Source organism: Ixodes scapularis, unplaced genomic scaffold (genome assembly GCF_016920785.2).
Source record: "Ixodes scapularis isolate PalLabHiFi unplaced genomic scaffold, ASM1692078v2 PGA_scaffold3__209_contigs__length_174095766, whole genome shotgun sequence".
Lineage (NCBI taxonomy): Eukaryota > Metazoa > Arthropoda > Arachnida > Ixodida > Ixodidae > Ixodes > Ixodes scapularis.
Window position 1 is genome coordinate 117848181 of NW_024609868.1, and position 14550 is coordinate 117862730.

The 14550-nt window shown below is 48.7% G+C and overlaps 1 protein-coding gene across 4 annotated transcripts; it reads right to left on the reverse strand.

Moving 5' to 3' along the window:
- Positions 1 to 394: 394 nt before the first annotated feature.
- LOC115325095 (extensin) lies at positions 395 to 5362 on the reverse strand. Of its 4 annotated transcripts, none has more exons than XM_042292605.1 (4): positions 5015 to 5362; positions 1337 to 2739; positions 1095 to 1237; positions 395 to 1055 (listed from the first exon to the last, which is right to left on the reverse strand). In XM_042292605.1, the coding sequence occupies exons 1-4, from the start codon at positions 5029 to 5031 to the stop codon at positions 828 to 830; spliced, it is 1791 nt and encodes a 596-aa protein (XP_042148539.1). In that variant the 5' UTR covers positions 5032 to 5362; the 3' UTR covers positions 395 to 827. The 4 variants fall into 4 exon arrangements, with proteins under 4 accessions (XP_042148539.1, XP_042148540.1, XP_042148541.1 ...); XM_042292606.1 differs by having other exon boundaries at positions 395 to 982; positions 1037 to 1237; XM_042292607.1 differs by having other exon boundaries at positions 395 to 965; positions 1026 to 1237.
- Positions 5363 to 14550: the final 9188 nt, after the last annotated feature.

The window sequence follows — 14550 nt, forward strand, 5'->3', positions numbered from 1 at the left end:
ACTAACAGCACTATTAAGGAACATTTACAAAGATAACAAGGTGATTATAACATGGGAAGGAAAGGCGACAGGGAAAATAGAGATAAGACGAGGCCTTAGGCAGGGGTGCCCGTTATCGCCTTTGCTGTTTATGTTGTATCTGAGAGGATTGGAGGATAGACTAGAGAAGAGTGGGCTTGGGTTCAACCTTTCTTACAGTAAGTGTTGTATTTAAAATCTCGTCGCCAAAAATGTAGTAATTAAAATCGGTCACCCGTGAAAATAAAGAAGAGCAGGGCCCGCGTGGGCCTGCGTAAACGAGGGGTCTTACATGCCGAAGAGGTGAACGGCGGGCGCCGGCGGGGCCGGGCGCGGGAGCCCCGGACGGAGAGAGACGGACGTCCGACGACGACGGTGGCTGGGTCGCAACTCATTTATTTAACGGTCAACAACGTGGGGGTTGAGCGCCACGGGGACGCAACCCTGATAACACGGACAATGGTGTAACGGTGGCGCCATCTGGTTAGTGTGGCGAGAACTACTTAAATGAAAAAATTGAAATACTACACTTTCCTTTCCTTAAAAAAAATAACTACCTATCCTTCCCTCTCTTAGGAAAGAAAATTGAATAGACTCTTTTTTTTTCCGAAAACTGACGCCAAACTGCAGGGCAGTTGGGAAGTATGGAAATGTACTGAAATTAAAGACATTTCCATGTCAAGACACTGGAAAATGTGAAATTAATGAAAAGGAAAAGCACGTCGCAAAAGATTTGCGGAAAGCACACACTGGAAAAGGCTGCGCTGGAGCAGTAAGCTGGATAAGAAAAAAAAAAATTCACTGAATGTTCACAAATATCTTGAACCCAGTCCAAAAGAGTTAATAAAATAGTCCTTCAGGACGTCTGGCAGCCGCCGACGACACTCTTGCGCGGAGGCGTCTGGACCCTGGGGCTCTGGTGGCTCCGGTCTGGGGAACGGCTTGGGCTGCGTTGTGATGGGTACCGAACACCCACTCACAGGTGGTTGCACTGGCACTGGTTGCACCTCAGCAGGACCCTCGGGAACGGGAGGGGGACTCCTAGCTGGAACAGGACCCTCAGGAGGGGAAGGGGGGGCCTCAGGACTCAGGCCAGGGTCAGGACGTTGACCCACAGGATCTGGATTGGTGGTGTCCGGGCTGGCCGGACCAAGGACAGGCACAGGCGGCTCTGGGGGAGCCGGCCGGGCTGCAGGCGGGGCTGCAGCAAGAAGAACTGCAGGCGGGGCTGCAGCAGGAACTGGGGGCTCCGGGGGCAAGGTACCTCCCCGGGGCCGGGACCATGGCGCTCGGGGCGCCGAAAAGTGACGCATCTCTCGATGCCTCCGGTGGTCGGACGCGAACACGGTGGGAGGGTTGCTAGGCCCCCCACGGTCGAGTCGTGGCCACCGGGGTCGACTCTCGCAGACACGGTCTAGATGACCTTGCTTCTGGCAGGAGAAGCAGCGACGGTGTGCGGCCGGACAAAGCTTCCTCGGGTGGCAGGGGCCACCACAGAAACGGCACCGCTCCGGAAAATCATCGGGCGGCGCGACGGTGTAGATTGTTGCCGGGAGCTCGTAGTCCGGGAAGGTGATGCCTTGAATCCTTGTAGGACCAGGCCTTGCTTGCCGATGCTCGTAGTAGTCGCGGGCAGAGACCCGCCGGCCAGAAGGAAGGGCCAGTTGTCGATGATCCCGGTCGTGCCTCGGTCGGCTTCGACACACATTTGCAAAATGTCCCTCACGGCCATACGAGAAACATGTGGCTCCCGATGCTGGGCACTCATCTCGGGGGTGGCTTCGTCTGCCACAGAAAAAACAACCGTCGTCGCGAACGACACGACGCGCCCCGGGGGGAGGATCGCGTGGGCGCGCACGGAAGAACGGTCGGGAGGGAGCTCGCGATTGCCGGCGGTCGCGCTCTCGACGCGGCGGGAAAGGAGGAAAGGGCCGCTCGCGTAGCTCGCGTCCCGACGAAGGAGGGGGAGGCTCGCGCCTCGGACGACAGGAGCGAGATGGCTCGCGTGTTGACGGGGAAGGGGAAGGAGGAAGACGCTCACGCCGCGGGGAAGAAGACCCGCGGTGGCGGGGTGACTGCCCGCCATGTTGACCATTCCGGTCGCGACCGCGTCCATCTTGGATCCGATCGACCACGTGCGGCGTGTTCGGACTTGCGTCTAACGACAAGCGTCGGAAGTGATCGCAATCACGAGAAGCCCGCTCGAACTGCTGCGCTAACTGGACAGCACGCTCGAGGCTAGGTGCCTTAGTTCCGTCGGACTCTCTGATTAAACGATCTTGGACTTCCGCGTTACGGATTCCCGAAATAAACATTTCTGCGACGCGGCTCTCCAACGACTCTCCGTAGTCGCAGAACGATGCTAGGCGTCTAAGCGCCCCAAGATACTCGAGGACGGTCTCTTCTGGACCCTGGAACCTCATGGCGAACTTTCTACGCTCAACTACGACATTTTGAGCGGAAGCGAAGTGGGTGTCCAAAGCGGACAATAACACCTGAAACTCATCTTGTGCCGCGTTGACGGCTGGACCCTCTAGGTTGAACGCATCAACGACGCGATTGCCTTCATCGCCGAGAAATGAAAATAAAATCGCCCTCTTGCGTTTCGGCGGAAAATCCTCGGCGTCGATCGCCTCGAGGTAGTTGAGGAAGCCGCGCTTCCAAGTCTGCCACGGCATTGACGGTTCGCCGGGCGTGGGGAGAAATTCGGCGGGAACGCGACCCTGCGCAGCCGGTGGCAATCAGTTCGTCGAACGACGTTTCATGGACAAATCGTTTCGTCGACACTGCGATGTTTCATCGACAGATCATTTCGTGGAAACAAGCACCCGCTCGTTTCATCGACAGATGTTGCGACGTTTCGTCGACAGCTCGCTCTCCCAGCTCCTGGCTCCGCCAGCTGCACCTGGCTGCACCTCCTCGCGACCTCTGCGCCTGCGCGGCGCGCGGCCTTGTGTTGGATGGATGGATGGATGAAAGATGGCCGACTGGGCCAAGTATGGCGAACCAGTGCGCAGCCATCTTGCCTCACCCCGACAATTGTTTCTTTCAAATTTTTTTTTTCTTTTTTTTTTTTTTTTTTTTTTGGGGGGGGGGGGGGGGGGCGCACCGATCGCACTGATTTCGGAACTTACGATTAGTATGGTTTCGCTCTTGTCTTTGCCCGAACCTTTGGGGAAGCGTTGTCAAAGCCGGGAAGTTTTGTTCTCGACCACTCTCCTTTCTCAAATTAGATTCTTAAAACATTCGACATGGTGCGCTGCCCTTGAGGGCTACGCTTTCGGCAGCATACGTGATCGAGGTGTCTGTACGTCATCGAATGCAACCCTTCGCGGGCTGGCCGCCGGCACTCCGACTGTTTTGAAAAAAGTGGCAGGATCGTTTCCTGAGCAAGTGTATCTTTCCGCGCGTCGCGTCTTTTGGTAGAATCCTCAAGAGCCACCTGAACATAGCATAGACAGCCCACACGTCAAAACACTGAAGCTCTTAAAAAAAATTGAATGAAAAAACGAGGCCTGTTTGCGGTGCACACAGCCTTTCAACCGTTGAAAATGGCATAAAATCGGTTTTTAAGCGAATTGGCATCTGAGCTTAGCCGCAAGCAATAAACTTTGAAAGAAACTGAGCATTCGGCTACGCGTAGTTTACTTTACGGCGATAAAACACGGTTGTTTTCTCCTCAAAACACCGGGTATTTAACGCACTGTACTTACCAGACCGCATACGATTTTTAGACTTTAGCATATTTAGCTTCTGGATATTAAATAACACTATAGTTCTGCATATGTTATGTCTGTAATAAAATTTTGCATGCACATAAACCAATATGTGACCAAAGAACATGAGATTTGGAAGCCGCTCCTTTATGCAAAGAGCTGGGCCACGAACTTACCCCAGGTATCTGTCTGCTGGCATCGATAAAAGAACAATTGAATGTTGCGTGTGAGGACCAGTCGGCTGCTGCCGACAGATCTCGTCTAGTGGTATCTACCGCCTCCGAGGCCTTGGATGTGGCGGCCGCTCGAGAGAAGCTATATAATACATTAAGTTGCACATTTGATATCAACTATGGTTTACTTCGTGTAATAAGACTAAACTTGACGTAATGTTTTATTTATATGTTACCAATTCTCGTGTTTTTCTGTTTTTGCATTGTAATGTAGCTTTTTTTAGGTTTACTCGCGGGCAGCGTGCTCGCGGTAGTGCGAGTGTTACTGGTTTTCGTGTTTTTGTTATTTATTTTTATTTGACATTGTTGACAGCCACCTTATTATGTAATGTCCTTTTTAAACGGCCCTTAAAAATAAATGACGATGAAACGAGTGCGACTAAACAGTTTTTTCGCGTATAAGCCGCAGTAGCCAGTAGAACACCGCATCACTTTTCCTTTTGACTAATTGAGGGTAATGAACATGTTCAATTTCAAGTGAAATATTAGGGTTGTAATGTTGCAATAAAAAGCTGCAAGTTGTATTTTTGTTTAAAAATAACCAATATAAAGAAAAAAAGTCAGTGTTTAGGCCCTTTTCCGCAACCCACCATTGGAACGAAGTTCTGTTTTGCGCCTACGCATACGTTTCTCCACCGTTTTTTTTTTTTTTTTTTTTTCCAGTAACTTTCGGTTCCATAAGCGGGCATCGGAACTTGCAAATATCTGAATAGGCCGCGCGCGAAGTCCTGCACGCTCTTACTTATTCCATCTGGCACAGATGAGAGCGAGAGGATAGCGCAGTTGCTCACCTTGGAGAGCAACTGCGCTAGGCATCGTCTTTGTCATCTCTTACAAGCGCTTGTACCTTAAGTTTCCGGCATTCCTTTCGGAACAGCAAAAAAAAAAGTTTGTCGACGAAACGTTTTACGGTGGTGCTGTCGACGAAACGATTGTCGACGAAATGTCACAGTGTCGACGAAACGTGTGTCCATGAAACGTGTGTCCACGAAAAGTTGTCCACGAAACGTAATTCCACGAAACGAGTTTCGACGAAATGATAGGGACCCCTGCGCAGCCGCCATCTTGAAAAAGGCGGAAAAAGGCGCCGTTCCTTGTTAAAAAAAATGCACGTCCCGTCTAGACGCGGGGTACGGCGGGGGTTCGAAATGCGGAGAAAAAAAAATTTATCCCATGCTCGTCGCCAAAAATGTAGTAAATTCCTCGTCGCCAAAAATGTTGTATTGATGAAAAACTCGGACACCCGTAAAAATAAAGAAGAGCAGGGCCCGCGTGGGCCTGCGTAAACGAGGGGTCTTACATGCCGAAGAGGTGAACGGCGGGCGCCGGCGGGGCCGGGCGCGGGAGCCCCGGACGGAGAGAGACGGACGTCCGACGACGACGGTGGCTGGGTCGCAACTCATTTACAATGTTGCCAGACGAAGAAAAAAAAAGTCAGCAGATTAATCTCCAAAAGTCTGTAGATTTGCACAAAAATCAGTAGATTCTACGAAATTTGTGTTTTGGCATCCTTTGCCATTACTATTAAACCATTTTTCGAAGAAATACTATAGAGCAAAAAATAACATGGTAATAAACACAAATAAAGTATGAAAAAACAAGAACAGTTCTCGAGTAATTCTTTATAAAAAAACAAAGTAAAATGGCACCGTGAATATATATATATATATATATATATATATATATATATATATATATATATATATATATATATATATATATATATATATATTATCAGCATTGACTAGTGTTGCGATTTCGAGGATTATTCGTTGAAATCGAGACTGAGCCACTTTTGGGATCAACAGATGAGGGCGACAGTGGGACATCCACCTGTCGGTATTAGTGAAACGAAACCAAAACAAGACGTTCCAGCAAGTGCGCGCGTGTATGTTCATTTTATGTCCTCTGCAAGCTGCCATTTTTCCTTACTGGGCTGTGGAAGGTTTTTGACGCAACGCTGTCGGCGCGGAGCACTGTCGAGGCTACGCGTCGTCTGCTGCGGGCTTATATCTTTTTCGCCTGACTCAAAGTTTGCGTTCGTTTGTGGAGAAACTTAATTCGTTAGCTTTTTAAGCCACCGAGGAATAACATTATATTATTTTCTTGCCAAAGACTGGCAAATAAAAGTTAACAACCGAAATTTGGATGTCGATCCCATGCATACTGCCGGGCGAATGAATGAAAATGGCGGCACTCCCCGCTCAGCTGGAAGCAGCCGAAAGTTCATGCGCATGCGCTCACACCTCTCGCTTTGCGCCGCAGGCTGATTGGCTCACTCGGGAGGGAGACGTTACGGCTGCGAGATCATAGACTGGCCAAACTCTCCCCCTATATGGCCCTGGCCCGGATGTCACCGTCGAGCCCAACGTTGGTCGAACCTGCTCTGTATGAATAGATATGAATATACGGTTAAATCGCTCGAACAGGTTGGGTTTCTGGGCCGTCCAGACAGTGCTTCGTTTCTAATTGTGGGAGAATATGAGTTTCCTTTGATGGGCGACCCTGGGAACTGAGGGGGCCTAATAATAAATTTTTAATATGTTTACTAAAAAAACTCAGTAGATTTTCTTCTTTCTCAGTGAATCAGTAGACCCGGAACGAAATCAGTAGATCTACTGATAAATCAGTAGACCTGGCAACACTGCTCATTTATTTAACGGTCAACAACGTGGGGGTTGAGCGCCACGGGGACGCAACCCTGATAACACGGACAATGGTGTAACGGTGGCGCCATCTGGTTAGTGTGGCGAGAACTACTTAAATGAAAAAATTGAAATACTACAGTAAGCTAGGCCAAAAAATTCAGCAATCCTTACCGGGATTGATGTATGCGGATGATATTGTACCAGTGGCGTAGCCAGGATTTTATTTCGGGAGGGGCTCAACGGCACCCCCCCCCCCCCCTCAATGACGCAGGGTGAGCTCGCCGACACAGACGCTAAGGAAAGAAACGCTGCGTTGTCATTTTTCAAAATGGAGCAGGCTTCATTTACAGGGATACGGGCGTGGTGGCTCACTGTTCTACATTCGTCGTACTTGCGGCCCACCAACCATTAAAAGCTTCCTCACAGAATACAACTCCCTTCGCTTTTCGAGGTAGCACTGCAATACCAACGCGTGAAGGCCAGACAAAACACAAAGATAGCTATACTTTCACAAAAATAATTAAACAGCAAAAAGAATATAAATACTCGAAACTGAAAAATTGGAGCAACCGACCACGCACAAGCACTAGGGGCCCATATATAGGGTGAAGGTAATTCTGAACAATCACAAAACCAATATCCGATATCTATTAAAGGTTTAACGAATTTGTGCTACAAAACCAGATGCCGAAGGAAAGACAGCGTTATCTTTGCTAGGACGTTTTATCTTGCAGCGTGGTCCAAAGGCAGCAGCAGCATATCCTCGGAGCGATTGCAACTCGTCATTCCGTCCCTCGGAGAAATAACATCACACGCCACGCACAAACACGCAAACCACACGCCGAACGTGGAAACGAAATTGAATACACTTGCGCTAATGCATACTGAGAATATGAAGGTTCTTCGGAGTTTCTGATGTTCCGTGCAACGAAAAGATTGATCTAATAAAGAATGGCATCGGATGCCACCTCGACATACAAAGCAGAAAGCAAGACAGATGTCATCGCATCCGTGAGCGACGAGTTTCGCAAAGCGTGGAAAACTTCGCCAAAAATAGGGAAATTTTAGGCGTACAATGCAAGAGGGAGAAACGTGAAACGCCCGTCAAGTCTGCGCTATACAGGTTGTAGCGCTGTGTCAGGAGGCCCTATTTCAGAACGGTTACCGTAGCGACTCTGCCCTTAACAAAGGAGAAACTGAGCGCTCGTTCTCTTCACTACGATGGTTGAAAACATACCTGAGAGCGTCCACCTCGAATGAGCGACTGCTCGGTTGCAGATGCTACAGGCGCGAGCATGTAGCCCTGAACAGTGCTTGCACTGCACGACTGCACGAGCGCGCGTGCTTGGCAGGGACGCTGAATGCACGAAGCTCGTGTTTGTAGCATCAGCTGCGTCTGGACGTAAGCTGAAACAAAGTATAGCGCTTTTGAATGTTCACCGCGACATTAAAGTTCAAGCGGGGGACGTCCGGGATATTTTTTTCCGTGAACGCAGGCGGCTGCATTTTAATTTGTAGGCGCTTGTCATAAATGAGATTATGAAGAGAACCTGTAAATTGCTTCCTAATATAACTAGTCATAGTTACCTTTTTATTTGCGGTAATTCCTACTCTAAAACACATAATTTTGATCACAAAAGGTGTGCGCGAGCGCAGCGCCACCCGTTGCTTACAGTGCTATTGTTTGTTTTTTTCACAATTCATTTATGATTCCTTAGATCACTGGCATTGTTTTATATTATCACCGTGTATTCGTTTTCTTATGTTCACTTTGCTTTGATTGAACGGTGTATTTCAGTGAGGATAGTTTGCTATACTTTGCCTTGAAATTCCCATCCTTCACCCCACTCATGTTTCGAAAAATATCCGTTGTCTATATATCTGAGGTCAAGTTCCGCATCCCATCTTAAGCAATATTGCATATTTTATTAATTTGAGAATTTTCTACCCCACAAACAATTTCCCCGAAGGCATGTAAGTTGGAGACGGTCCGTGCTTCCCCGTTGCTCCGTGCCTCGTGCAACAGCAAAACCGGCTGCGTGAGCAGGGGAGCGAGCGGGCCCCGTTGGGGTTGAAGGGGGGGGGGGGGGGGGGGGGGGGTAGCTTTGGCATTTCGGGAGGGGTTTCGACCCCCCAAACCCCCCCTCTGCCTACGCCACTGTATTGTACTAATGGCTAACAGCAGGACAGAGTTGCAGGAATTAATGAGCATCTGTGGTAGGGAAGGAGAGGAATTAGGTTTAGAATTCAGTAGCGAAAAATCGGCAGTCATGATTTTTAACGAGGATGAAGTTGAGAGGCTGAAGATACAGAATATTACAGTTGAGAGAGCTAGTAAATACAAGTATCTAGGAGTATGGATATGTGATGGTGCAGAATATCTCAGAGACCATGAAAAGTATATAATAGGTAAGGGCAACAGAAATGCAGCTGTAATATGAAAAATAGAGCACTTTGGAATTACAACAGGTATGAGGTGGTGAGAGAGATTTGGAAAGGGGTCATGGTGCCTGGCTTGACTTTTGGAAACGCAGTGCTATGCATGAAATCCGAAGTGCATGCGAGACTAGAAATAAAACAGCGCGGAGTAGGTAGACTGGCTTTGGGGGCACATTGCAAAACGCCAAACCAGGGAGTACAAGGAGACATGGGATGGGCATCATTTGAGAGCAGGGAAGCGGTGAGCAAGGTAGAATTTGAGGATAGGTTGAGGCAAATGGACGGGGAGCAATGGGCACGAAAGGTTTTCAGCTATTTATACATGAGGAGTGTAGACACAAAGTGGAGACAGCGCACTAGGAAATTAAGAGGAAAGTTTTTGGGCTATAGCGAAGATACGGAAGAGCAAGTCTCAGTTAAGAAGAAAGTTAAGGCCACAGAAAGAGATTGGTGGCTAGAGGGAATGCAGACAAAGACGGCTCTGGAAAGCTATAGATTAAACAAAAGAGTTATTGCCAAAGAAAGCATTTATGACAATTCTAGGGGAAGCTCATTGCTGTTTGAGGCAAGAACGGGTGTTCTGCGAACCAGAACATACAGAGTGAAGTACCAGGAAATTGATACAGTGTGCACTGCTTGTGGAGAGGAGGACGAGACGGCTGAGCACTTGATACTCTACTGTAAAGGGCTTCGCCCTATGCCTACCGAAGACCACATAGATTTAATAAAGTCATTGGGTTTTAGAGACAGCGAAGGGAGAGTGGATTTCAAGACTGTAGAGATTACCAAGCAAAGATTAAGTGAAAGGTGGCAGAAATCGAGAGAAAACTAGGTATTTTCTTATCCACTGATGGCAAGGGGGTTTCATAGCCTCACTTTCTTTGCACTGCGGAGTGAATATAGATTTCACATTTAAATATTCTAAGCTTAAAGGAGCTGTGCAACGATATTCAATTGGAATGTTTTTCTCTCTACACTTGCTTACTGGCACACCTCGGACTCAAGGATACTCACACGCAACACCATTGGCCAAGAAACTCCTTTGTTGTGGTGTAATTTCAAGGACAAAAGCGATCATTTTCATTCAATCTCTCCTTTGCAAAATTTGATGACGTAACTCGGGGATCGCAGTACACCCAAGTGACGATATTTGAATGCGGTTCACAGATTGGACCCGAGCATTGCGTGGGCACTCGACTTGGGCTCGTGACAATTGCTAGCTCGAGAAGCATTCGGGTTGTGACCCGTGTCCAATCGCTGCAACGACGACAACAGCCGAGCCATAACAATGTCTGGAACTCAGCGCGTGTCCTGCGCTTTGCCAACCCCTGCGCGTGGCTATGATCAACACTGGCGGCATATAATCGGCTCCAGATCACGTGGCCGCTTGTTCTGGCTGCGAGTTGAGGGGGTGAACGCCGCTCGTTTTTCTTAAATTTTTTTCTGGGACTTCTATTGCGTGGGGTGAAAAACGAACGTGTGTTTCATAGGTCATTAACGTTAGGGATCCGATTTAAGCGGTATTTGTGCACAGTACAAAAATTGTTGCATCGCTCCTTTAAATGGTAAAACAAAATGGCTAGGTGGCGTAAGCTACCGCCCGATCCAAAGGGCTCAGCCGTATTCATCCATCCATCCATGCACTCCCAGGAGACTTGGAAGAAGGAAGTGACGTCAACAACTAGAGCAAACGCAGATTGGGGAGAGAGAAAGAAGAAGTGCGCCTTTATATAGACGTCCTTTTTCGAGCTCTGCTTATTTTCTTGATAGTTTGCAAAATCTCTATCTGCCGGTCTGGAAGGGGGCCAAGAACCAGAGAGTTTACGGCCTGGTCGGCAATTTCAGCAAGAATTACGCCTCCAGACGCTCGACGACATCGCCCAGCTTCATGGACAAGGTTCTTCCCCAAGGGGAAGGTAAGCCTAACCAGAAAGTATGCGATGCCGACGCAGTACATGAGATGCATGAAATGGACTGCGGACAAAGTAGCGATGAAACCCTGCAGGGGGGAACAAGAAAACGGAAGACGAACGTGGACCTGGCCACAAACCTCGCGGAAAGCGAGGACAATGATCAGCCCACAACAGTCTCAGAAAAACACCGTCAACTACGAAGCATCCTTGCGACGCTTCTAGCAGAGGATTCTCAAGAAAATCTCATCACGAAAATTTTGGGCCTCCTTACGGAAATCACCGCGAAAAAGAAAACTTCGAGGAAAAGATCGAAAACTCTTAAGGAAACGGAAACGGCCAAAGACTCTCCCACCTCGAACGCGAAGCCTAGCGCTACGCCTACGCAAGAGAGTCTTGCGAAGTCTATATCAGCGCCACGCCAGCAGGAGAATGATGCAACGCCACCCGGAGAGCAGCAGCCATTACGGCAGCCGCAACCAAGTGGCGAGGACACAACGAAGTGTGGGCAGGATGAAGACGCCGCGGACAACGACGATGACGGCTTCATCAAAGTTACAAACAAGCGCAAGCGACCCGGAAGGGGACCGCAGCCAGATACACAAAAACCAAACGAACATCTCAAGGAGGTCAGGATTCGCCCAAAATCCAAGACACCTATGGGAGAGTGGAAACTCGAAATACTAGGCTACCTAGAGAAGACACTGGAAATTAAACGTGAGGACGTCACTCTCAAATACTTTCCAAAGTCGAATACCATATCCGTACGCACAGACTCGAAGGAGGTCCTCCAGAAAATAATGGAAAACTACACCTACGAGAATGCGAAAGGAGAAAAAATTGAAGTCAGCACGTACCAAGCCTACTGGAAGAAACATATTAAAGGAGTCATTTATGACGCCGATATAACAGGAGAGGCAGAATCTCTTATTGACCTCGTCGATTCAAAACAAGTCCCAGTGGTGGCAGCAAGACGCATGGGCAACACCAAGACGGTAGCGATCACCTTTGAAGGAGAGAAACTGCCTCGATCGATACTATTCAACAGGTACCACGCTCCACTGTACCCGTTCAAGCCCAAAACGATAGTCTGCGCGAATTGCCACCGTACGGGACACAAGCCAGACATTTGTGTTCAAAACCCTGTCTGTGCCAGATGCGGAAGGACACACCCAAGAGAAGGAATGGACACGGACACGAGCGAAAGCGAATGCCCGAATCCCAAGACCTACTGTCAACAATGCAAAAAGGAAGGTCATCTCGCAACGGACAAGAATAGAAAATAACAGGAGGATGAGAGCATCCATTCAGGCAATGAAAGCACAAGCTCGATCATCGCAGGTTGGAGCTCGTATCGACGCTGTACCAGACCCGTCGAGAAACCAGACAACAGCTCCTGCAGCAAAAACTGCGACGCCGCAGACAATGGTTCCCGGCGAAAACCCAAGCCCAACTTCATTGGCAAGCTCCTACGCCAACGTCTTGTGTAGGAGCCTGGCAGAAGCAGAAAACCAATCAATTCGCGCAGAATTGCAAGCTCTAAAAGGAACTCTACAAGCATTTGTTGTTCAACAAGAACAATGGAGAGTGCAACTCCAGCAGCAGCAACAGATGCTCCAGCAAATGCAGCAACAGCAACAACAGACACAAAACTTCATTCAAAAGTTTTTCGGAGGGGCACTCTCCGAACTTAAAGGGACCATGAAATGATTTTAAAATCGAGTTTCATCCACCGCACGTCGTAAAAGGTGTGAAAAGAAACACAAAAACACAAAAATAGGGAGCCCAAAAAAATTATTTGCTATAGAACTTTTAAAAGAAAACTGGACTCTTTTGCGCCTTCCTTCCTTCGCCTGTTCACTACGATGCATACGCAGAATCGGTGCACGTCAGCCGAATCCACATCGCCTATTGGGTAAGAGCCTACCTCACCAGCACCGCGATCGTAAACAATAAATAGCCGGCGAATGTTTCCTAAAAGTTTTGTTAAATAATATTCAGATCCACATTTTGTAGCATAATTAGAGATGTGTGGCGAAAATTGCCAAATTTGATAATGTAGGGAGCCTCCCTATGATAATGCTGAGAGCCAAGCGCCATCTATCGTGTGGTAAACGAAGCAACTACTGCGCGTGCGCAGTAGGGCAGGGCCGCCAGTTACTTGGGTGACGGCGACCGACGAACATTTATTTTCTGTTTTCCTTCCTCTCAAAACTCTGACTGACTGAACGTTTATTTTTCTACGTGTTCTTCCCGCGCGTGCCGACTTCAAGCAGCAAGAAAACAGTACTTAAAACAGACCACGACGAACAAGAACGCTGGATTCACCGACTCCGACGAAGCGTATAGGCCTAGCAGGCATTCCGACTCGGCGCTGCGTTGCTTCGTCGCAAGACCGTCTGCCTACGACCGGCTGGCGTGCTAAATGGAATATGCCCGCGCGACCCTTGTGGACCCTTCCCGTATTATAGTTTGATCACTGACCTCAATTCTAGATTAAGAGGTGAGGAGGTCAATCTCTTCCCCTTGTTTTCCGAGGCAGTGTTGACGAACACTCGTCGAAAAGGGACTCTCGTCGATTCTATCTTCTTGTTTTGTGTGATATAGAGCTGAAATAAACGCCGTATGGATTGCCTTCGTAACACGGTATGTACACTTTGTTATTGGTATGCCATTTTTATTCTGAGAGACTGCACGTCACTGTCGACCCCGGTCCAACCTTTCTTTGCCGAGTGTCGCGTCAGTATCGAGTTGCAATCGTAAAAGAACGGTCCCGAAGAGCTTACCAACAGCGCGAATACAAGACTTCCATCAAGCGCGCGCGTCCGCTCCGAGTGTAAGCAGGTATTTACGTGGCTCTTGCTGACACTCGTAGTTCAAACGTACCTTTTATAACGTCGCCTCGCTCCTGCATCTCCGAGGCCGCGAAAAACGCCATCTACGTCGCTTTGCAAACGACTGACACGGGCCGGCCCTTCTGCCAACAATGACGGGGTGGTGACAAGACTCGCTGCACTTCCCAACAGGCATACCGGCGTATGGGACTAGTCCCATGCTGTCGCTGTAGCGCAACATATCTCATTGAATTTCGCTCAGCTGCGATGCGGCGATGAGAGGCGCCGATTCAGGAAATACGTCGGTGACATCAGCGCAGTAAAACCTACCGGCGCACCCCAACTCGTTGCCGCTACTGCCGAGAGAACTTCCGGTTCCGGAAACGGTCTACGTCACGGCTTCTTTTGCGGTCAGTTGGAGAGAATGAAAAAGTCGATATTTCAATAATTTTTTGTGTAAAAGTTAATAAACCGAGACGAAAACGGATGCCTGTTCGGCATTCAGTGAACATTGACGGTTTAATGTAAAAGTTATCTGGAAAAAGTAAAAAGGTCATTTCATGGTCCTCTCAACTCTTACCGCATCCCCGTAGATGATCAAGGTCGTGCAATGGAATTGCCGAGGGCTCCGACTTCGGGCGGCGGAGCTCAACGCGCGGTTTCATGCAAGATCACAAGATCGTCCGGACGTTCTGCTGATGCAGGAAACTAACACGACCCTGACATGTATCAGAGGATACGCAGTGTACTCA

Coding starts and splice junctions, on each gene's coding strand:
- LOC115325095 (XM_042292604.1), bottom strand. Junction 1,238..1,336: donor GTCCGACCACCGGAGGCATC/GAGAGATGCGTC, acceptor CAGCCCCGCCTG/CAGTTCTTCTTGCTGCAGCC.